The sequence below is a fragment of the Anolis carolinensis genome, chromosome 5, assembly GCF_035594765.1.
Source record: "Anolis carolinensis isolate JA03-04 chromosome 5, rAnoCar3.1.pri, whole genome shotgun sequence".
Taxonomy (NCBI): Eukaryota; Metazoa; Chordata; class Lepidosauria; order Squamata; family Dactyloidae; genus Anolis; species Anolis carolinensis.
In genome coordinates this window covers 94,637,172-94,662,624 of record NC_085845.1, presented here as the reverse complement: position 1 = coordinate 94,662,624, position 25,453 = coordinate 94,637,172, and the positions used below count along the sequence as shown (strand labels likewise).

At 39.8% G+C, this 25,453-nt stretch overlaps 1 protein-coding gene across 2 annotated transcripts in view; it reads right to left on the bottom strand.

Moving 5' to 3' along the window:
• Positions 1 to 25,453, bottom strand: part of sema3a (semaphorin 3A) — a 239,982-nt gene that overhangs the window by 38,803 nt on the left and 175,726 nt on the right. For both annotated transcript variants that reach the window (XM_003221421.4, XM_062981858.1), the window contains exons 6-10: positions 22,134 to 22,253; positions 5,768 to 5,910; positions 4,578 to 4,692; positions 4,391 to 4,460; positions 534 to 678 (exon numbers count right to left, since the gene is read on the bottom strand). In XM_003221421.4, the coding sequence (XP_003221469.2) occupies positions 534 to 678; positions 4,391 to 4,460; positions 4,578 to 4,692; positions 5,768 to 5,910; positions 22,134 to 22,253 (593 nt within the window). The remainder of the gene's footprint in view (positions 1 to 533; positions 679 to 4,390; positions 4,461 to 4,577; positions 4,693 to 5,767; positions 5,911 to 22,133; positions 22,254 to 25,453) is intronic.

Here is a 25,453-nt window from a genome sequence, read left to right as displayed (position 1 = left end):
GAGTTTGGCTTAGAGATCCATTTGATCTTCTTCAATCTCTCTAAGGAAAATCAGGATACACAAAAGTACACATAGATTGTTTATTGAAAGAATCTTGTGTTATGAGTTGAATGACATCTACTAAAGGCCTAGATAGATGGAAGTAGCATTTTCTTTATCACATCCTACAAGCAATTAACATGTGCTCTAGAAATCAGATTCCTTTCGGACCACTTTCCATCTGTATAAAATAACATAGGGTTTTTGTATGTTTTCCAGGCTGTATGGCCATGTTCCAGAAGTATTCTCTCCTGATGTTTCGCCTACATCTATGGCAGGCATCCTCAGAGGTTGTGAGGTGAGGTGGGCTGTCTCACATAGATAACTCCTTAAAAATGAGTTGGGGTAGAGGACACAATTTGTGCATTTAACAAATATTGGACAAACTTTAATTTAATCTCGAATTTTGGTCTGCTGAAATCAATTTGTTTTTCCCCCTTGAATATCCTGTTAAGAGTAATGTCTACCGGGATAAGAACAGTATTATCACTTACAGTTCCTGGTCGTGGATATGGTACTCTTCCTTGGAAAGGAACCCACTGATAGTTAGGACCATCTCTGTGAGCGTATGGACCTAGGAACACCCGCCTCACATCAGTCATAGTATACATGCAGATAGCTGATCCTTTGAAGATATTGCTAGTGTTGGAAAAAGCAGACAATTTCAAGAGGAATAAATTCATTATTTTAAGGATAGTCAGCTTCAGAAATAGCCACCTTTACACACACACACACACACACACACACATAAACTCAATACAATTCAAAGCTTTGCAAGTATGATGTAATTCAAATATTTCAAATAGGCAGTTCTGCTATTCCTGTCCTCTATTCCCTGTGATCTTGCATTATCTTTTCCAATACTATGGTGAATCGAGTCTGGATTTAAATTTGAACTGTAAAGAAGGTATTCCTGGTAATCTGTCTATTTTGTGGAAAAGGTTTGACGCTTTGGAGTAGTACTTTAAACTCTGGGTTGAAACTTGCAGTAGATGGGCTACCTTTCTGATATGAGAAAGGCAGCCCATCTACTATATCTCTTCTTTGTGCCTGTTTGGTCAGCTGTTGACAGAAGGCTTCATCAAGTCCTTCATCCTGACTTGGGTGTCTACTACAGACCTCCGAGTCAGGATGAAGGACTTGATGAAGCCTTCTGTCAACAGCTGACCAAACAGGCACAAAGAAGAGATATAGTAGTCATGGGCGATTTCAATTATCCCGATATCTGCTGGAAAACAAACTCAGCCAAGAGTACAAAGTCCAACAAATTCCTCACTTGCCTTGCAGATAATTTTATGGTCCAGAAGGTAGAAGAGGCAACAAGGGGATCAGCAACTCTTGATCTAATCTTAACAAATGTGGAAGACCTGATCAATACAGTTGAAGTGGTTGGATCCTTAGGGGCAAGTGACCATGTGCTCCTGCAGTTTGCAATACAAAGGAATGCTGAAACTAAGACAAGTCAAACACGCTTTCTGGACTTTAAGAGAGCTGACTTCCAAAAAATGAAGGAATTACTGAGCGGCACTCCATGGACGCCGATATTAAAAAACAAGGGAGTTAAGGATGGATGGGAGTTTTTCAAAAGTGAAATACTCAAGGCGCAAATGCAAACAGTGCCAACAAAGAAGAAAAATAAGACAAGTGCAAAGAAGCCAGAATGGATGTCCAAAGAACTTCTAACTGAGCTAAAGCTCAAAAGTGACATGCACAAGAAGTGGAAAAGGGGAGAAATCACCAAAGAAGAATTCAAACGTATAGCCAACACCTGTAGGGAAAAGGTTCACAAGGCTAAAGCGCAAAATGAGCTCAGGCTTGCCAGGGACATAAAAAACAACAAAAAAGGCTTTTTTGCTTACGTTGGTAGAAAAAGGAAGAAAAAGGAGGCGATAGGGCCATTGCAAGGAGAAGATGGGGTGATGGCGACAGGGGACAGGGAAAAGGCAGAACTACTTAATGCCTTCTTTGCCTCGGTCTTCTCACAAAAAGAAAGCCATCTTCAACCTCAGCAACATGGAATGGACGAAGGATTGGGGGAAATCCAACCCCAAATAGGGAAACAAGTTGTCCAGGAACACCTGGCCACTCTAAACGAATTCAAGTCCCCAGGGCCAGACCAGCTACATCCAAGAGTACTGAAGGAACTAGCGGAAGTTATTTCAGAACCACTGGCAATTATCTTCGAGAGTTCTTGGAGAACGGGAGAAGTCCCAGCAGATTGGAGGAGGGCGAATGTGGTCCCTATCTTCAAGAAGGGAAAAAAGAACGACCCAAACAATTACCGTCCGGTCAGCCTCACATCAATACCAGGCAAAATTCTGGAAAAGATCATTAAGGAAGTGGTCTGCGAACACTTAGAAACAAATACGGTCATTGCTAATAGTCAACACGGATTTACCAAAAACAAGTCATGCCAGACTAATCTGATCTCTTTTTTCGATAGAGTTACGAGTTGGGTCGATACAGGGAATGCCGTGGATGTAGCGTACCTGGATTTCAGTAAGGCCTTCGACAAAGTCCCCCACGACCTTCTGGCAAACAAACTAGTAAAATGTGGGCTAGACAAAACTACGGTTAGGTGGATCTGTAATTGGCTAAGCGAACGAACCCAAAGGGTGCTCACCAATGCGTCGTCTTCATCATGGAAAGAAGTGACAAGTGGAGTGCCGCAGGGCTCCGTCCTGGGCCCGGTTCTGTTCAACATCTTTATTAACGACTTAGACGAAGGGTTAGAAGGCACGATCATCAAGTTTGCAGACGACACCAAACTGGGAGGGATAGCTAACACTCCAGAAGACAGGAGCAGAATTCAAAACGATCTTGACAGACTAGAGAGATGGGCCGAAACTAACAAAATGAAGTTCAACAGGGACAAATGCAAGATACTTCACTTCGGCAGAAAAAATGGAAATCAAAGATACAGAATGGGGGACGCCTGGCTTGACAGCAGTATGTGCGAAAAAGACCTTGGAGTCCTCGTGGACAACAAGTTAAACATGAGCCAACAATGTGATGCGGCAGCTAAAAAAGCCAATGGGATTCTGGCCTGCATCAATAGGGGAATAGCGTCTAGATCCAGGGAAGTTATGCTCCCCCTCTATTCTGCCTTGGTCAGACCACACCTGGAATACTGTGTCCAATTTTGGGCACCACAGTTGAAGGGAGATGTTGACAAGCTGGAAAGCGTCCAGAGGAGGGCGACTAAAATGATTAAGGGTCTGGAGAACAAGCCCTATGAGGAGCGGCTTAAAGAGCTGGGCATGTTTAGCCTGCAGAAGAGAAGGCTGAGAGGAGACATGATAGCCATGTACAAATACGTGAAGGGAAGTCATAGGGAGGAGGGAGCAAGCTTGTTTTCTGCTGCCCTGCAGACTAGGACACGGAACAATGGCTTCAAACTACAGGAAAGGAGATTCCACTTGAACATCAGGAAGAACTTCCTCACTGTGAGAGCTGTTCGACAGTGGAACTCTCTCCCCGGGGCCGTGGTGGAGGCTTCTTCTTTGGAGGCTTTTAAGCAGAGGCTGGATGGCCATCTGTCGGGGGTGCTTTGAATGAGATTTCCTGTTTCTTAGCAGGGGGTTGGACTGGATGGCCCATGTGGTCTCTTCCAACTCTACTATTCTATGATTCTATGATTCTATGAGAACCACAGTCTTCTTAGGACGCCATCCATACTGATCATTTAATGCAATTCAGAACTAACTTTAAACTGCACCAGTCAGACAAAAAACTCAGATGAAAGAATGTGGAAGAGCTCCTTTAATATGAAACAGTGTTCTGTAGTTTGTGTCATTGCCATTTGGACTCCAGATTAGTTCTAGGATTTCCTATGTAATTATGTGCACATCCAAACTACTTTCTTCAAGACAGGGTTGAAACTGCATTAAATGGAAAGTGTATATGGGGCCTAGGTCTCCCAAATCATATAGATGAGGTGCTGTTTCCATTTAGTTAGTGTGGTGGAGCTGCCTCTATGTTGCTTTTCATGTCACTCAAGGATTTCTCCATATGTGACTCAGCTTCCTGGCCTTCGGAAGGAGTAACATGAATCATTAAAAAAATCTCTCATAATATCTCATATCACAATGACATAAAATGGTCAATAAAGGGGCTAACCCAGAAAAAAACAAACATGTTCTTTCAAACTTTGTGGCCACTGGCTTGAGAGTGAAAATATATCTTGCTCATAAGAAGACTCCAATGCAATAACCTTTTGCATCTACTGCTATGCAGTCAGTCCAAAGGTTAAGAAAACACTTTCCCTCTTAAAAGGCTATACCGTAACAAAGAAAGCTTTTCAAAGCAGCCAGCTCCCAAAATGTCTCAATATAAGTAAAATGATATCTACCTTGAGGTTGTAAACACTCCATAGATTATTGGATTTTTAGGGTCTTTTGAGTTCATTAGAAACACATCCTCTGTCAAAAAAGAAAAATAAGGAAGGGGCAAGAAAGAAAAGCATCTTAGCCACATTAGTATGAATCAGCAGCTAGCCAGAGTGTGACTTTGCATACACAAACAATTTGACTACTTACGGAGTTCATCAAAATGAGTATCAATGCCATTGGGTCCTGGCACAGAACACATCAGGCGTGCTTTGAGGAAAGTGGTCCATTTGTTGACAAGGCTTCTGTGGCCACCAAAGTCATTCTACAAAAGGAACAATTCATATTATGACATTAATGTAATGATTGATTTACAGCACAAAGCATCTTATTTGTGGATGGATATGAGTCTATGAATTAATGGGGGGGGGAGGAGACCCAGTGTGACCTGAATCATTTTATGACTTCTTAATAGAATACAGAGTTTTGGGACTAGATATAAATACTTCTGGTTCATCAGGGAATCCTGGGTACATTTCTAAGGATTCTTACTTTAGGGATACATTGGCCTGCACCTTATTTTTTTGCTTTCTCTTCCATTATCCATTGATATACATGGATTATGGCATGCAGCTTTATTTTTTTAAAGGATTTATCTTTTTCCAATGGTCAGAGAGACCGGTCAATAAGAAAGCATAAAATATCCACAGTTGCAGTTACATATTAATTTTACTTTTGAAATGCACTCAGTAGTTCCAAGCTCATTTGCCTGTTTCCTTAAAGGAAAGATTCTTCTTGCGCTCATTGTTTGACCTGTATTTTTGAACTGTAGTTTAAATATAATTACATTATGAAACTCCACAATTAGATACAGCCTCTATTCTGGTTAGGGCCTGAGTGAAATGTTACTCTGGATTCCTGTACATAGCAAAAACAAACAAACATGTAGTATCTGAAAATATGTTATAGTATGTCCTAGTATTACGTAGTGCTGATCGTTTACCAGTAGAGAATAGTCAAAAACCTATTATTTTTTGCTTTTTCTTCCATTATACATTGATATGCATGGATATTTCATCTTTGAAATAAATTGTCAGACATCAGGAAATGTGTCATCTTTCAGCAAGAACAAAAAAGACCATGGCTTTTTATCTTGTATCCCCTGCTCCCATGTGTAATGTTGGGTTGTTTTATGTTTGTTGAAACAATTCATTTTTCATATGATATTTTTGAAGAACAAAAAATAAATCCCAATGTTTTAGTGAATTGTAAACAAAACTTTTGTTTGGCATAAATATATTAATGACAAAAATCTAAAATGTGAAAAATCATTGGAATGCATGTCCTTTAAATGTTTAAGACAATGAGGTTCACTTTCACATCTTTAGGTCAAATTTTACCTTGCAAATCTGTCCAATTCTGGCATGTGTGGCTTTTCCAGAGTGTTCTCCATCAATTGCATTTTCACGGAAGAAAAAATATATCTTGTCATCTTCTGGGTTGTCGCTTTCTGGGATCAAATGAGCACTAATAAACCTAGGATCTGAAAAGAAAATAAGAATATGCATTATAGCAATGTTGGCTGGATAATAATAATAAATGAAAGAGGATAGTAAATGCTCTGTCAAATGCTTTAGTTGTTTTTGGTTGAGAGCAATGCTTCCAAGCTCTGGTGCTTTCTAGGGTTCATAATTGTCTGATGAATTGTCCCATATTGCTGTCTATGGGAAAACCAAACAGCCTGTAATTTCTTCACACACAATTTCTTCAGGCTTGCCAGGGACATTTCCTTCATTTTTTGGAAGTCAGCTCTCCTAAAGTCCAGAATGCAGGTTTGACTTGTCTTAGTTTTGGCCTTCCTTTGTATCGCAAACTGCAGGAGCACAAGGTCACTTGCCCCTAAGGATCCAACCACTTCAACTGAATTGATCAGGTCCTCTGCATTTGTTAGGATGAGATTGATAGTAGCTGATCCCCTTGTTGCCTCTTCTACCTTCTGGACCATAAAATTGTCTGCAAGGCAAGTGAGGAATTGGTTGGACTTTGTACACTTGGCCGAGTTTGTTTTGTGGCTGTTTGTTCAACTGTTGACAGAAGGCTTCATTGAGTTCTTCAGCCTGGCTCGGAGGTTTGTTGTAGATGGTCACAACAAGATTGTTTGGAGTCCTGGTTCCCTTTATTCTTATCCAGATGCTTTCAAGCTAATTTCCCAGATTGCAGTCTTGCATCTCTTCTGCGGTATAACTGTTTTTGACATATAAGGATACTCCCCCTCCTCTCCCCTTTGTTCTGTTTCTGTGAAAGAGGTTATAGCCCTCAATGTCTACATTCCAGTGATGGAAGTCATCCCACTAGGTTTCAGTGATGCCGATGACATCGTAAGTATGGTGTTGTGCTAAAAGTTGGTGTTTGTCTTATTTCCAATGCTCTGTGCATTAGTGTAAAGACATGTAGGCCCCTGGGACCTTCTCCTGAGCCGTTTATTTGGGTTTATTGTGCTCTTGCTACTTGGTCCTTGTTGTGTTTGTGCAACCCTCTGAGCCTAAGATATGGAAATGCAGCCATGAAGGAACTATACAGGATCCTTAGCCATAAAGGAGTATAAACACATATAAGTGTCAGACTCATCCAGGCCATAATAATTCATATCTCTATATATGGTTTTAGAAGTGAACAGTAAAGAAAACTAACAGGAGGGAAATCACCTCATTTGAACTATGACACCACATGTTTTTTTTAATGAATACATGCAACTTTTCTCTAGCACCTCAGTTTGAATAGATTGCTACAAAGATACATGTGTGGGTAGAAAATAAAATCAGGCCTTAATTTCCACAAGAAGCAAAAATAACCAAACTGAGCTTTTTGGATTATGTGAGATTTATTGAGAAAGTTGATAACATTTGATAAAGTGGAAAGCAATGGAAGAGTGAGACCCCACTACATGGGGATTGATTCAATTAAGGAAGACATGGCTCTGAGTTGGCAGAGTAATTTAGGACTGGGAAACTGAATGTGGACATCTCTCATTCATACATGCATAATCAATCAAATTTGACTTGGCAGCAAATAATAAAAAACAAACTGCGAAACTGTTGACACTTTTGTGAAAATGAGTGCTTGCAGTATTAAAATAGATTTAAACTTTACTTTCAAGTCCTGGAATATACAGTTCTAGCTATTAGGTAACCATCTAAATGAAACATTGAAGGCATATTTCTGCAGGAATAAGGAATATCACTTCTCTCTTGGAGACCTCAATACATCCTATATAATAATAATAATAATAATAATAATAATAATAATAATAATAATAATAATAGGCAGGATAGAAACTAAGAAATCAATAAGCTATGGTGGAAAATAATATCTTATATCCCTTTCAGTGGATGACCTTGCTAAGACAATGTGAAAGAGAAAGTCTTTGTGTTTTTCATATTGGCCCTTAAAGAAGGTTTCCCAACTACTCTATGCTTCCTCTGAGGGAATTTTTTTTTGGTTTGGAAAACTGTCAAATACTTTACATTCAGAAAGCTTGTTAAGAAAAAAAGAAAGACAATTTGTTGAGCTGTGATATAATTATCAGTTCCCAAGGCCTTTGTTCTTAAGGAGACAACAATAGCTTTGATTCTCTGTTAATGACTAATTATATGATGAAGTAAAAAATGAACACAGAAGTTCAGCAAAATTATACTGTAATTCTCCTAGTAAATTAGATCTCTTACAAAACAGCCCCTATCAGCTGCATAGGTTGTTTATTCTTATAGAGGTAATTATCTTTTATAACCAAGTTTAGACTGGATAACACATTAAAATAATAATAATCTGAATGTACATGCCTAACTAAACAATATTACACCATAAAATGCAAAGTTGATATTTAGGCTTACATATGCAAGTTCATCACTTGCTATTTATCATAGGTTTGCAAGGGTGGTTAGACTAGCACAGTTCTCTCTGTAGGCTGAACTTCTATGATGTCTATGGTGACTCCAGTAAGGTTTCTCAGTAATTACATCCTCAACTTGAAAAAGATGAATTATCACTTCAGATTCCTACAGTGAAATTAACTTAGGTGTGTCCACCTGTTTGCATGAACAAGTAGATACCTACCACCATGGTCAAACTGCATGAGTGCCGAGAAGAGAGGGTAAAACAAAAGAAGCCTTGTAGTGGTGACCGCTTCCTTGCATGGAGAATTACAGGTTACAAGGCTGTGGGGATTTAATTTACATTAAATTCATATAATTGTTTGGTTTTAATTGTATCTAAAATCAGGAAGTATTTATTCCCTACATTAATATGATAGTAGTGAGACTACAGGCTGGTGTGATAAAGTCCTTAAATTGAGAAGTGAGGGTGAATAGGGAAGGTCAGTAAAAATATAAAATTCCAAAATCATAGTTAGTATTCGGCTCTACAGCCATGGATTTACTAAAACAAGAGGTCTTCAATGGAATAATTGATGACATGTTTTACACAGTTTCTTCTATCATGAATCATTATTTATTTATTTATTTGCCCCATTTGTACCCCACCTTTCTCCACCCTGGAGGGGTCTCAAGGTGGCTTACACATGACACTTGTGCAATGCCTTCAGAGCACATTATAGTTTTTGGCAATTTCTCAGAGTTTTTAGAATAGAAGATATTGGTTACCACTTTCATCACTGGGAAGCTTTGAATGCTATACTCAGATTGGATTTGGTATATTAAATGATGAAACGCAGCTAAGTTTTTCATGTGCTCTCAAGAACGCAATCATCGTTCATCTATCTCCAAACACATACATACCAATGCATTTGTTTATTGGAGATTAATTATTTTCTTTATGTTCTACTTATCTTCATTTCTCAAACACTAGCCTTCCTTTACAATGGTATTTTAAACACTTGATTTCATTTTGTAGATTTAGAGACAGCTACAAATTTGGGGTCACATTGAATATATTTTTGTGTATCTTATAATTAACTTTCACAGCTCGAGGAGACAAACTTGACACAAAATCTATTAAAGGAAAATTAAATCTGTCCCACAGTAAAGTTTGAAATAAGCACTGGTTGAATGATTGTAGTAGGCTTTTTTTTTTTACACTAACCTGTCATGTTAATGAAATAACACAAAATTCATCAATGCATTGAAACAACAGTTGGCAGAACAGAGGACAAAAAAATATTCTTCATTACCTCTTTTGGTATTCAGCGTTATCACATCAATTATGACAGCCCTGTTTGATATTCATGTGCTTAGAATGTGTAATTTTGAATTTAATTTAGCAACAGAAAATGTGAACAGTAAACTCTAGTATTTTGGCTAAGAGCAATTTATTTATGAGCTTAGCATTGAAGTGATATTTTGGTTGCTATTTTTTTTAAAAAAAAGAATAGCAAATTAGAGAGAGGGACAAAACGTGTCGGAATCAAAGAGGAAAGAAATGAAAAGAAACAAACTCATTTGATCACAGAGTCCATCTTCTTGTCAGTAACTGAGAGCTTTCCTTTCTTTGTACTTTAAGGGTCAAATCCAGTTCACTAAAGTTTGTGAAGCATTTGCACAAATGCATGGTATGAAATTCAGTTTTAATATGTATTGCTACAACTCTTGAAATGATTTTGGAGGTTATCACAGCTGTATTTTTACAAGTGGAAAATACTGCATGGACATTAACCATTTTCCTGATAAAATATCCTGAGGTGCCAGGTGTGTGAAAATATTTCACATACCTAAAAGGGACTTACATCTGTGTAGTCATGACTAGAATTATATTAACAGTATGAATATTATTACAAAAACCAGATATCTTTAATCAGCTTCTACTTTTATACTTCTCAGTATGTGGTAACACCCATTCATTGTCGCTATACAGATGTTGTGCAAAGACAGCAGGATGGCATTGGGTACATCTACACTGTAGAATTAATGCTGACTGTAATGGATCTTGCCTACCTTACAGGGTTGGTGAATGGCCTACCTTGCAGGCCTTGCTTGCAAAAGCTAAGCAGAACAAGGAGGAGGAGCAATCAGACAGACATTACAGTAAGTGCTGTCTGATTAGCTGATGCAAATGGGAGAGCTATTTAGCAACTGGAGATGGGCGGAGCCAAAGTGACAGTTGGAGCTATGCAGCAGCAGAAGAATACAATTCAGTTTGGAATTCAGTCCGTTAGAGAGTTGGAGTTTGGAGTGTAAAGATAGAGATAGGTTTTGGAAACTGTGATTTCAAAAAGAAACCTCTTTGAGGAATATAGTTAAAGCCTTCAGGAAGGAAGGGCTGAGAACTATATTGAGACTCTTGTTGTACCTCAGCGCTGGTTCACCTTGCTCTTAACACACAGTCCACCACAACAGGATTGGTTAAAACAGTTTATTGATAAAAGATAGTAAAGTCTAAATAAAAAGCAGTAAAGAAAGCAATGATCCAATTGCAAAGGCAGTCATTAGAAAACAATAATCCAAATGCAAAGGCAGTCAATAGAAGGCAATAATCCAAATGCAAGGCAGTCTGTAGAATAAAGTTCAAAGTCTCCAATATAGCAAATCGATCCTGAAAACAAGGCAGCAGGAACTTCAAAACACAATACAAAATACAAGATCCAGGCAGGAACAAAAGCAAGAATAATTTTCCATGAGCATAGACAAGACAGGAACTTTGCTTCCAAAACCAACGTTGTTTTGTCTGAAATCTTTCCCTGTTTCTCCCTTATTTAACCATGCTTACAGGCCAAAGAAGCATTCCTTTGCCCTTGGGTTCCCACACGCTTACCAGCTATCCTAAGAGAATGTCTGGGACGATGAACTTTTAACCTTAACCTTGTATCCCTATCTAAGGAAGACTCCTCCTTTGACTCACTGCCAGAAACACCTGGGACTTGTTGATGTTCTGAATCCTGTGAAAGATCACCCTTATCACTGGCTTCTGCTTCACTGCTAGTCTGTTTATCACAAACTTCTGCTTCACTGATAGTCTGCGACCTCTCTAACAATTCAGAGCTTCAACATTTCCCTCATCAATATTTCCATGGTCCGCCTGCATAAACCGAAATTCCTCTTCATCATCAGACTGAACCACAACAACTCTATACTTTAGAGTGTTGATGTTCAATCCCAGGAGAAGTGGATTTAAAAGTTTATATTGTCTTGTTTTTGTTTCCTGTGTAAAGGAACATATGTCCACAGAATTCAAGTTTTAAAACCATCTTTTTTCCTTTATGTTTTTCCTCACATAAAGTGTTTCGTGTGACTCTCTCAATATCCTAACATAGAAGAGGCTCCTGAATATAACATTGGTGGCAGCATTAGTTGAGGTAGCAAGTTCAAATCCTCCATATTTTTGGTGGCAGTTGAAATCAAAGCCTCTACAATTTTCGTAATTTGAAAAATCCTCTACATTTTGAAAGCAATCCTCTATACCATCTTGCCAAATTCAGCAGGAAGATGGCAGTGCCTAGTGCTATGGAATCCTGGCAACTCCCATGATTCTATAACATTGAGCCATGGCAGTTCAAATGGCATCAAACTGCATTAATTCTACAGTGTAGAATATGCAAAAATAAATAAAATAAATTACAGATTTAGATGACATGTCAGAGAACATTATGAATTCGTGATGGAAGCCTCTGTTGTGGCATTTATGTACATGAAAAAGTAGCTGTATGCAGAATATAAATGGGGGTCGTATTACTTAAATGAAAATATTCCTCAAGATTGGTATTCACGTTGTATCCTTCCACCTCATCTATCTTGCTGTTAAAGTAATTGGAAATACATTTTCTTTACAAAATAAAGACAAGCTGTGTAAGCAAGGAAATAAATCATCACGTACATAATTCTGACAGCATTATCGTTGGCAAACGTGTTAGGTTGTAATGGAAAATGCACAGTTAAATTTCAGTAGTTTTCAGCCTAATATGTTAATGTCTGGTAGTAGAGCTCTCATTTTTTTCATGTATCGTGTTCCACAGTTGGTGGTGGTTGGTAGTGTCAGGCCTAGCAATTGGTGATGGAAGGGGTTAGTGTTGGTCCTAGTTCTAAAGGGCAGAGTAATCTATAAGTAAGAATTTGCATGAGAAAGCAATTAAGGGTGGAGGCTTGCAGGAGATAGGATGCAGTTGGGTTTAACTGGTTATAAGGAGCTAGTCTGGAGACCGATGTTTGGGAGAAAAACCATTTGTTCTACTCTGGCTGTGGATGCTGCTGGTTTTTTCCCCAGGTTTGTGGATTTTCGATATCCTGACCTGTCTCCTGAACTCTTGGAACCTTGAATCTCTGGACTGATAATTGACTATGATATAGACTCTTGATCCTTGGACTTTACTCATTGAACTCTCAGCATTTGACTATTGGACTGGACCTTTTTGACTACGGTGTTTTCTTGAACCTGCATCGGTGCTTGCTATCAGTTTGGTTTTATATTCTGTGGCTGAATGCTATCTTTATGTTTTACATATGGACTATGAAAACAGCCAGACAGTAAGTGCTGTAATTAAACAGTTTGACACAAATTGGGTGTGATTTGGTTCACCTCTGCCTGAGTACTGGTAGAGCCCTGGCATCATGACACATTTTAATCTACTAAACTCTAAGTTACTTTATTTACCAACTTTGCAACAGGAGTGTGCAGTTCAGTTAAACCCTGTTCTGTTTTTGGAATCTGGATTTTAGTGGACCCCCAGAATTGTTTTTCGAGAGCCTTCCAAATTCGGTCTTGAAAAAAAACAAACCAATTTTTTGACCCAGCAACTAAAAGATCCTGGAAGATCTGGCCCATTGGTGGCAATGGGGAAATTACAAAGCTCCTCTTTCCATCATTTTTATGGCACCAGTCTTAAGAAACCACAATTCCTGTGATCCTTTCTCCTTATATCCTTCAATAAAACCTGGATTAAAGGCATAAGACTTAAGACCCTTCCACACAGCTGAATAAAATCGCACATTTTCTGCTTTGAACCATATGGCAGTGTGGACTCAGATAACCCAGTTCAAGGAGATATTGGGTTATATGGCTGTGTGGAAGAGCCCATAAGAAACCATCCATTCTGGGATCCTTTCTCCTTCAGCCTCTTCACACCCAGGTTCAGGTTTTAAGGGAGAGATGACCTGGCTATTTCTCACTTCAAGCCTCAAGCTGACTGGGTTCAGGTTTTAAGGGGGACTTGGCTATTCCTCCCTCTACTCTGGGAAGAATATGCTACCAACTGAATATGCTACCATGAGGTCCATTGCTATCACTAGGAATGGGGGAAAAAATCCCAAATGTTGAAATGGAGTAAGGGACAGCCCCACATTTTTTTTTCTGTGCATGGAAAAATTACCTTGCCATTTGACCCAAACTGTGGCTAATCTCACAACACAGAGTGAAATTTACAAGGATACATTTATGATTCGTTTCAATTAATATCCATTTCAACTAGGCTGTAATGCATTGCTGAAATGTAATTTCATAGGGCAACTGCTGAGTGATACCCTTACATTCAAACACTTTAAATGCAAGAAACTGTTTAAGCAATATCATACCCGCTATCAGTTTGACATCAGCCATGGCATATTTTAATTTTCAATACTGTAGAAGTTAAAACTCACTGAACTATAAATACTTAGGAAACAAGGATTATAGTCCCATGACACATCTCTGTGCATTCTGTAATTTAAATCGTATTGTATGCTAAAACAAAAAGGCTGTTCAGACCCCATAAGACCCCAAATAAATCAGCAATCACTCATTTTGTTATTCACATTTCCAGTGCAGTTCTGTAACTGCCACTTTAGTTTCTGTGTTGAAGCATCACAGTTGGAGTTATACCGTCCACCTAGAAGTGTGGCTCCACAATGTAGAGGTATTGCAGTCGGATGATGCCTGCAGCTGTGTGGTCTCCCTCAACATAAAGCTAGTAAATAGCCACTATCCCATGTCACAGAAATGCCAGAGAATAGTGGCTTCCATGTGGTAACGTGCTTTATCTACTACTTTTATATTGTTATGAATGGTCTATATTCTAAGCATTAATAAACTACTAGTACAACTATTAAAACTATTCATAATTTTATTAAATGTTGATGAATTTGTACAGTTTGGATCTCTGTTCATTCTTATGATTAATTGGAATGTCTTTTTATGCTGTAACGGAGCCTCTTACTCATTCAGGTATTGTGTTTCCAACACTCCATGAGGCAATTAACATTAACAGGCTTTATGCAAATGAACATTTCCAATCCTCTCTACCCCTCCCTTTTGGTCCATGTGCCCCAGTCACATCACACTTAACCTTTGCCATGGTGCCTCCAAAAAAGAATTTGCTTCACTCCATTCAGACCCAGCAGTGTTTGGCAAACCACACTCCAGCTTCGCAGTAGGCTTTTGTAGTGAACACACTAATCTGATTGTTCTTCCACTCTACAAACTCTAGGTCAACAATCAAGCTGTTGCCAGAAACTAATTAATTTGCAAACAGTTCCTATTTTCACAGAGGGAGAGCTATTGAGAACCGTGTCAGCAGAGGCGATCATGCTGCGGTGACATGCATTGTTGGGGCGTCACTTTTCTCTGCAATTCTCTTCACTTGTTTTTTACCACACACATGAACTTAAATTATGCAGTCAACAGTAAATCTTTAAATACTCACCAGACACTGAATATGGTTCCCCTTCAGAACAAGGAGGAAATTCATATTGACAGGCTTAGCAGTAATTAAACTAATTGTCACAGAGGAAATGGGGAGAGTATACATTCAAGACACAAGGTAAGACAATGTATTATGCTCATCTTACCGTTTTCCCTTCTGAAGTAATATTTTGTCAGAGAATTCACAGAAAGTAAAATTGGGATTATCTTCCTTAGAGTGTTTTTAAAAAATGGCAAGACTCTTGTTATTCTGTTTACTGTAGCGGTTAAAGGCATAGAAGTTAGACTTTGAAAAAAGTTCCCAATCCCTGCACTAGATTCTTGCTCCTTAACAAGTTCTCATTCATTAATATCTTGTCAGTAGGAGGAGAAATTCTTGAAATACTTTTTCATGCACACACTGTACTTGCATTTCCTCTATTTTTGGTGTATAACATTTGCAAACCATAAATGTCAAAGGACACAGGAATGGACACCTGACGTTTAACTAACTGACTGATCTGACCATTTTTTTTTTTTTTGGTGTCAGGAGCGACCGGAGTTGCTTCTGGAGTGAGAGAATTGGCTGTCTGCAAGGACGTTGCCCAGGGGATGCCCGGATGTTTTTGATGTTTTATCATCCTTGTGGGAGGCTTCTCTCATGTCCCCGCTTGGAGCTGGAGCTGATAGAGGGAGCTCATCCGGACTCTCCCCGGGTGGGATTCGAACCTGGCAGCCTTCAGGTCAGCAACCCAACCTTCAAATCACAAGGCTTTTATCCCCTAGGCCACCGGAGGCTCCTTATCTGACCATGTTAATATTCTACTGGCCATAGTGGGTTAGTCAGTATTATGAAGTGGTACACACATCTGGATGTACTTATTTGTATACGAGAATACATCTAAATATATATGCAAATATACTTGTTACTGAATCACACTACATTACTTTCACTGGAATGTACATTGGGATATCAAGTGCTTTATGTAGAGGGGGCCTAAGAAAGAATCCTATGGGAAAGAAAACCATTTTGGCTAGATCTACACTGCCTATATCCTAGCATCTGATCTCAAATTGTCTTCTTGGAAGTGGATTATATGAGTCTATTTTGCCAGATAATCTGGGATAAGCAGAAAATCTGGGATCAAATCCTGGGAGCAGTGCAGATCCAGCCTTTGTTAAGTGTTGGGAAGCCCTGATGAGAAGAGTCCTGGATTGATAAAAAATTCAGGATGTATTCTGCACCAGATTCAAAAATGGTTACTTTTGTTTAACTTAATTTTTGTACTTGACAGGAAACAATTTTCTACAGATCAACTGAACAACTACAGGCCAGTATCAAATCTTCCCTTTTTACTCAAGGTTCTAGAGAAGGTAGTGGCTTCAAAACTCCAGAGTTTCTTGGATGACACATATTCTGGATCCATTTCACTCTGGTTTCAGGCCTGGCCGCACAACTGAAAAGGCAATGGTCGACTTGGCGGATGATCTACGAAGAGAGATAGATGGAGGAGTGTATCCCTTATGGTTCTCCTGGACCTCTCAGTGGTTTTCAATACCAACCAGGAGGTATTGCTACTCAACAGTCTCCCTGCCTCAGTAATACAAGCCTGGTCAGAATAAAATCAGAAAAAAACCCATCCCCAGTTCACAGATACTGGACTAGGTAGAATAATGGTCTAACTCATGATATTATTTCTACACATTTCTGTCTCCAATGTTGTGATATATAATCCTTGTGGAAAATTCTTTTTTCTGGCTCATAAAACATAGCCAGTGTGGGGACATTCTAAGTCATCGAAGTCAGAAGCTAACAGCAAAGGGTTGAAAGTGCTATACAATGGTTATAGAAAGATAAAATCTATAACTTCTATTTTAAAGAATGTACAGTATAGCACATAGGGGCCCCCGGTGGCACAGTGTGTTAAAGCGCTAAGCTGCTGAACTTGCGGACCAAAAGGTTCAAATCCCAGGTTCCCAGGTTCAAATCCCGGGAGCAGAATGAGCGCCCGCTGTTAGCCCCAGCTCCTGCCAACCTAGCAGTTCGAAAACATGCAAATGTGAGTAGATCAATAGGTACCGCTCTGGCGGGAAGGTAACGGTGCTCCATGCAGTCATGCCGGCCACATGACCTTGGAGATGTCTATGGACAACGCTGGCTGTTCGGCTTAGAAATGGAGATGAGCACCAACCCCCAGAGTCGGACACGACTGGACTTAATGTCAGGGGAAAACCTTTACCTTTACCTACAGTATAGCACAGTATGCTTTCTTCTTCTTTTAAAACTGAATATTCACTCAGCTTCTTTACTGCCTAGTTACTTATGTAACCATAAAGATTATGGAGGCCACTATGTTCCTGAAACTCTGCATGGCTATTTTCTCACTTTAAAAAAGTTAAGCTGCAAAGAGGATGCTAAAATGCTACTGTGATTCCTTATTCAACCATACAAACACCATATGGTTCAATAACATTCCACATAAAGAGGAAAAAGCTATTGCATTTGAATGAAAACGGGGATAGGCAAATGAAATGTGGCTGCCAATAGTGTTGAATTTAAACAAGGTTCAGTTTTTACATTTAAACTCACCCTACTAATGAGATAGAAAAATGATGGTTTTTTCTTTTGCCCCAAAGTAAATATTACGCAAATCAACCTACCTATCTCCCTATGATAGTGGTAGAGAAACAGAAGAATCTGCTTCCCATTCTTTCAAAAAGAAAGTAGTTCACTTCCTGGAATTTGTATGGGAGTTCTTCAGGGAGAAAGGCTCCTGCAACTAATTGTGTTGACAACATTTTTGAGACCCGGGAGACTGGCTGGTGCCTGATATGGGTTGAATGTGCCCCTCAGAAAGCACCTAGAATGTGCCAAAGTGTGCTGGGTTTCCATGGCAGACACAGTGACATGTAAAAAAATCTCCTGAATGTATGGCTGCTACTAAATGGGTAAAAAAAGTTCAAAGACTATAATGCAAAGTCTGAACTTTTAAGAAAATCCTATAGACACACACATTCAAATTGATAATAGCTTCATGGAGAATATTTTATTTCTCAAAGGCTTTCCAGCTCTCTTTGTGTAAATGTATCTCCCTTTACTTTCAGCCTGCTTCATTTCCTTCTCCTCTCATATGTATGTTAGTGATTATTTAAGAAGCTCTCTTCTCACATTCAGTACTGAGAGACTGGTAAGAGTATTCAAGAAAAAGATAGATGAATGACACAGCGTCAGCCATGAGCCATGGGGACCGTGGACAATGATTGTGGTCTGTATCTGCATAAATCCTCCTGACTCAGCTGTCAGAGGAGGGATCTATTGCACAAAAGCCGCTTTTACTTGCATGACTGACCTCTACTTTGCTTGGACCAGGTTATCCTTAGGATTAATCAGTTGGAGAATAAGAGATTATTGCAGAAGATTCTATAATTACATGCTCACAGAAAGGATGGGCAGAAATGACAAAACCTTTGCACTTGAAGTCCAACTACCTTGATTAAAATTGGGGATAAAATAAGAAGTTAAATATTTTGATACTTCTCTCACAAAAGAAACATACAAATACTGAACAGGGCTGTTCTCATGGTACTAACATCAAGCAGGGCCATATGTTTGGCAGAGGTTCATAGCTGTTATTTACATTATGTTAGCGCCTACAGGGTTCCCAATCAGCGAATCGTTATGTCTGGCACTGGGTGCCCATCTAATTAAAAAGCATCCTCGCTTTTCTTTCTTCTTTCAGTTTACACGACAAGCCCAAAGCCATTGTAGAATTTCTTTAAAACAGCAGGCAACCACTGGTTTTCAAAGACCAAGCTTTTGCAGTTTCTACATTTGCATCTGGAGTTTCTGAGAGACCAAACGGTGCCATTTGAGCACTTACATAAATATGTCATATAAAGCAAATCAAACCCACATGGTTAAAAGGACAATTATGGTTTCCAAAACGCTTCGAACTTTTAAAAACAGGGGCTTCAAGTTTGCAGGTGTCAGTCACACAGACTTCTTTACTTCTCAACATCTAAGGGCCCTTTCACACTATACAATTATAGTATGGTGATTCTACTTTAATTGCTATGACAACATCCTATGTTGCAATTTAAGAGGGGCCTTCAGAATTTTCATCCAGAGAGCAGGAAAATTACATTCAAAGCACCCCTGACAGAGGGCCATCCAGATATAAATAAGCATAATATAACATACAGAGCCGGCCCTAGGTATTTTTCAAGTGTAGGCGAACAGAATTTTGGCGCCCCCCCCCCCAAAAAAAAACCAATCACTGAAAAATAAAAGCGTTAGATAAGCAAAAATGTTGGATAATAAGGAGGGATTAAGGAAAAGCCTATTAAACATCAAATTACATTAAGATTCTACAAATTAAGCACCAAAACATCATGTTTTACAACAAATCAACAGAAAAAGCAGTCTCGACTGCGCCCCCGTATGTTTTGCGCCCGAAGCAACCACTTAATTTGCCTAATTGTTGGACCGGCTCTGATAACATATCAAATGTGGAGGTGCACTAATATTGATTTATGGGTATTTATTTATTTATTTATTTATTTCGTGTCAAAAGCATTGCATAACAAATACATTTTAAAATGATGGGGGGAAAAAAGGAAACCACAAGCAACTAAATAGTTTTAGACCAAAAACGGGCAACAGCAACCGCATTGTCCGTAGCTTTAAACAACTCCTCCTCCGTACATGAGGCAGGACATTGTGGGCAAGCATACATATGCGGAGTTGTTTGTTCTGCTCCACAGTCACACAAGGGGGAGGATTCCTCCAGGCAGTGCCACCTTGCCAAGTTGCCTTTAGATCTGCCCACTCCACTTCTGAGTCTGTTCAGGGACTTCCAAGTTGCCCATTCTTGGTTTGCCCCTGGAGGAAGACCCTCATGGGGGGCCATCCAGTTAGAATTGCCAGGTTTAGCTGCCCAGAGGGACACCCTTGCTGTTGCTGGAGGAACATCAAGAGGAGTGGTGGTTCTCATGAAGCCCTTCCTTGATTTGAGTCTGGTGGGAGGAGGCTGATAGTCATGCAGTGGGTGGCTTTCACAGTGTTCAACCTTATTTCTCTCACCGTTAGCAGCAACTTCCCGTCGCACGTCAGGAGGGGCAATGCCAGCTAACTTGTAGAGATTATCAACAGGTGTAGGTTTAAGGCATCCCGTGATGATTCTGCATGTTTCATTTAGTGCTATGTCCACCTGCTTCGCATGGGCAGACTTTTGCCAGACAGGACAGGCGTACTCAGCAGTTGAGAAAGACAAGGCCAGGGCTGATGTTCTTATCACTTGTGGGTCTGCACCCCATGAGCTGCCAGTCAGTTTCCGCAGGATGTTGTTGCGTGCAGCTACTTTGTGCTTGGTGTTCATGCAGTGTTTCCTATATGTTAATGTTCGATCTAAGGTGACACCAAGATATTTAGGATGGAAACAGTGTTCGAGCTCTTGGCCATCCCAAGTAACTTTCAGTTTCTTGTTGGCTTCACGGTTGGATGAATGGATTTATGGGTATACTGATTTGTGATTATCTACATTCACATTTTTTTTAAAATGTCAGCAGCCAATTTAAAATTAAAAATTCAACTGGGACCAAGCCCAGTGTGCATATGTGAAGAAATGGCAGTTTTTATTCATCGTGATCTACACTGCCCCATAATCTAGTTTCAGAGTGTGGATTAACTGCAGTGATCTGTATTATAGGGCAGTGTAGTCTGATGTAATCCAATGTAGTTAATTTGCGTACACACACACACACACACACACACACACACTTTATTTGTACCCCTCCACCATCTCCCCGAAGGGACTCGGAGAGGTTCACAAAAAGCACACAATAGTGAAGAACACACAAAATACAGCAAGATACATAACAAATAAAACAATAATAAACTAAGTTCACAAAACAATAATTGCATAATTGGTTTAAGATTCATCCTGAAACTGAGAAGATCTGAGAAGGCCAGAGTTCTTTTTGTAATAATCTTAACATGTGGCTTGCTTCCCTACTAGATCTGATTTGAAAGCAGCAGATATTGAATTGTGTGCTGGAGTATCAAGCTTGACTCTTACAAAAAAGACAAACAAATATTACAAAATGACATAGTCTCTAGTGACTTTATTCCATGAAGGAAATTTGCATCCCGGTAAGTATTGTTCTCACCACTTGGAGAAGTAGGGTGCACATATTGTTTGAAACATCTGATTATAATCCACAGTCAGGAAGATCTTGATTCCAGATGTGCTCGTTTTATTACAGAGCCAGATCCCGCAATTGAGAGCAGGAGAATCACCTTTTGCAACAGAATATATTTCTGGCTGTCAGTCTGGTATCCACAAAATACAGCAGCCACCAAAAGTTACAAATGTTGACCATCTCTGTCTTAAAGCTACAATGTAAGACAAAACAAATTTTACAAATTTACACATATACATACAATAGAGTCTCGCTTATCCAACATAAACGGGCCGGCAGAATGTTGGATAAGTGAAAATGTTGGATAATAAGGAGGTATTATGGAAAAGCCTATTAAAAGTCAAATTACATCATGATTTTACAAATTAAGCATCAAAACATCATGTTTTACAACACATAGAAAAAGTAGTTCAATACATGGTAATGTTATGTAGTAATTACTGTATTTACGAATTTAGCACCAAAACATCACAATGTTATGAACACATTGACTACAAAGACATTCTGGAACATAGCCACACAGACCAGAAAACACACAACAACCCTGTGATTCTGGCCATGAAAACATTCGACATACAAAAACATTGACTACTAAAAAAATGACTACAAATAAAGATAGAATTGCACAAAATGAACTTACAGTAATAACATTGTCGGAAGTTAAATCTGTAAAAAGGTAAGTCCTTGCTGCCTAGAGAAACAACTGTGAATATGGAAGGGAGGCAAACTGCGTTGGATAATCCAGAACATTGGATAAGCAAAGGTTGGATAAGCGAGACTCTACTGTAATCCCAATTAGTTTTATTGATTTGTGGTAATAACAGGATGGCGCTGAGTGGTTGGAAAGCTGATAAACATTACAAGTAGTTCTCAAAGGAAAATTGCAGTGCGTGCTAACCTTAATTACTTATTTAATAAATAAAATTAAAAAATTAAAATGAATTTTGATAAAATATATGCCTGACTTACCATTAAGCCACCGGGAATCGTGCTGTTCTGTCCTGATTGGGTGGTGGTGTCCCAGTGTACGGAAAATGGCAAAATCTCTGCCCATGAAGTCTGCAGCTGTTCCAGAATAAAGTTCACCATCTGTAACATTGCATAAAATTGCCCTTAGTATGAGTCAGTGAGCTCGCCATAGCAATGTATTATAGAGCAGCGAATAAGAATGCCAATGCGTGACATATACTTCCTACTGAAAGTTATTTGCATGACTGGAAATCTAGCCTACACCTGCCTTTAATTTCAGGAACTTTCATTTTTATATTTTTTAGGCCAGAGCTACTTTCTCTGTAACCTTTTATAGCATGATTTTCCCTCAGAGGACACAGTGCTGAAAACAATATAGGTGGTGTGGCTTTATTACAAACATACAGGTTAAACAGACTAGCAAGCATTTAAATCAGTTGTGTTGAGTGTACATTTGAATGCTAGTCCTAATTAGAGTATACTCATTGATTTAATTAAGAGCTGACATCATTAAACAATTTATTCATATTCTGCTTATGACCAGCAACTGCATTTAAACCTATATTGATTAATCCCCCAAAGTGAAAGTAATATAATCATAAACAAGAGATGGCTGGGCTGTGGTAGCCAGAGCCGTCCCTAGGCAATTTTCAAGAGTAGGCAAAGATAATTTTTGCACCCCCCCCCCCAAGCAATCGCTGCAATTCTTCACTTCTGAGGAGGAGGAGGAGGCGGTGGCGGCAGTGGGCGAGGCAGTGGCAGCTTCCTGTAGAGCGCGCATGCTGGCATGCTGGCACACAGGGCGGGCGCACGGCGGCACGCAGGCCAGGCGCACGCCGGGACGCAAGCCGGGCTCACGCCAACATGGGCCCGCTTTCCAGGTGACAAGCTCACTCTCCAGCCACTGCAACCGGCGGAAGGAAGCTTCCTTCCGCCGGTTGAAGCAGGTTGAGAGTGCATACACTGCCCAGAAGGCCCAGGCCGGCTGGAAGGTGGCACCATCTTGTAGGGGGCGCCGTTGAGATGCTCCTGCGTGCACCTCAACATGCATGCACGGATGCATGCATGTGCACCATGAGCACCTCAACGGCACCCCTTATAAGATGGCGCCACAGACAAATGCCTAGTTGGCCTGGTGGTTGAACCACTTCTGGTGGTAGCTTATCAACACAGGAAAAATGAAATGGATCATACCCATGTCACTGCCTTCACTGCTCCCAGCTAGCTGAAGAACTTTATGTGAAGTTTTACCACTTAGCCACATTGAGAAAGGGAAACATCCTAGGATGCTTCCAGAATGCTTCCTTGACAGAGCCTGCTGGATGTCATCACACAACCTAAGGCTATTTCTAGTGGGGCTCCATAGAGTAATCATCCTGGCTGTGTGCTAGGTTGCTTCCCAGAGAACATGGGAGACTTCCTGTGTTCTAATTCAGAAGAATGGGGGGCAGCCAGGTGGCGATGCTTTCCCCCATGTGTTGATAAAGTGGTGCAGCAGGCAATTTATGGTTTGGGGCAATGGTTTCCCCTTGCTACCCCCAGCCATGCTGCACGGTGAATCTCCCTGCTGCCATCCAATTTATTGACCTTAGTGTGATGATGTCCCTAGCTTCATTCAGACACCAAAGGAAGTGTCCGTGAGACTAGGAAGGAGGGAAGATCAGCTCCCTTCTTATTACTGCTTTCACAAGTGCTTTTGCTGATTTAAGGATAGAGTGTTCATGAAATTCAGGAGCTCACATGGAACTCCGTGGCAAGCTGGGAGTGGCAATGGTGACAGTGGAACTCTCTGCCCCGGACTGTGGTGGAGGCTCCTTCTTTGGAGGCTTTTAAGCAGAGGCTGGATGACCATCTGTCGGGGGTGCTTTGAATGCGATTTCCTGCTTCTTGGCAGGGGGTTGGACTGGATGGCCCATGAGGTCTCTTCCAACTCTACTATTCTATGATTCTATGATTCTATGATATGGAAGATGGTGCCGATGTGGTCTAGCCCTGGTTGGACCATGTAGACACCAAACCACAGCAGGCTTAGAAGAGTGAGTGTGACTACAAAAATGCTCAGAACTGTCCTTGAACTGATGAAGTTGTAGATAGAACGTGGTGGCACACATCTGAATGTACAGTTTTTCTTATATGAGGAATGCAGTTAACATTGCAGTGAATATACCAACCAAAGGTTTTATTCCAGCCTTTTATAGAGTCCAGAGAATATTCAATAAGGAACCTTGTCTCTTCAAACCATAAATCATAAGATGAATTGACTGCTTGTTTTCAGGTATTCAATTTGTCATGGTCATAGTGAATACCCTAGATAGAATTTAATATTATTTTGGAAACAAGCTTCTTATTCCAAAGCATGTTCTGATTTTCCATGCCAATTTTAGAAGCTATTTCCATGGCAGGGCAACCATGTCTGATCATGCCTGCTGGGAAAGTTCAACTGCCTTCCCTTGAAAGGCTAAAAGCATAGCATTTCAACTGGGTCTGCAAGAACCGTGTATCATAAACGACAGGAGGGGAAAAAACCTGATAGTGGAAATGGGTGGAATGAGAAGAAGATTAAAAGCAACTAGACCTCTTCTGCCCAGCAGAAGGAACAATCAGAATCTAGTCAAAAAGAACAGCACATTAATTACCTATTTATCATTTTTCTGTCTCATCTGCCACTTGCGATTTTTAAAAGGAGAGACAATCACTTAATTATAGTCCTTAATATGTACTGTGCTTGAGAAAATGCCTTTGATGCCTCAGTTAGCCTTTACTTAACTTTACCTCCATTTCCTTGTCAGCCTGTCTCAAGAGATTTGGGATAAATCAATATAAATCAAGGGAAAGACAAAAGCCTACTTTTATTCCATAGCTGTTGAAAGGAAAGAAAAGGTCATCCAGTAAAAGAGATTCAGAAAGCCTAAAACATATATGTAGATCATGATTTCACAGCATTTAAGAACAGGTTTCTGAATGTTGTTTAATGTGCTAAGAAATGGCTGACATTATTATAGTGTGTGTGTGAAATATATGTCCACTATGTTCAATTGGGAGGGGGCAGGAGGGGGTAGACTATAGTTTGAAAAGAAATTAACAAATTCCTGTCCACATCTTATTTGCAATGCACACTGTCCACATCTTATTTGCAGTGCAAAAAACCCCATAAAAGATCAGTAAAATATTTAAAATGAAGAACAATTTTAACCAACATAAGCTTACAAGTATTTTAATGGGGAGTGTGGGACTGCTTTTGGCTGATGAGATAGTCAAGTCAATTAGAATTATTGTTGTTGTGCCTTCAAGTTGTTTCAGACTTAGGGTGACCCTAAGTC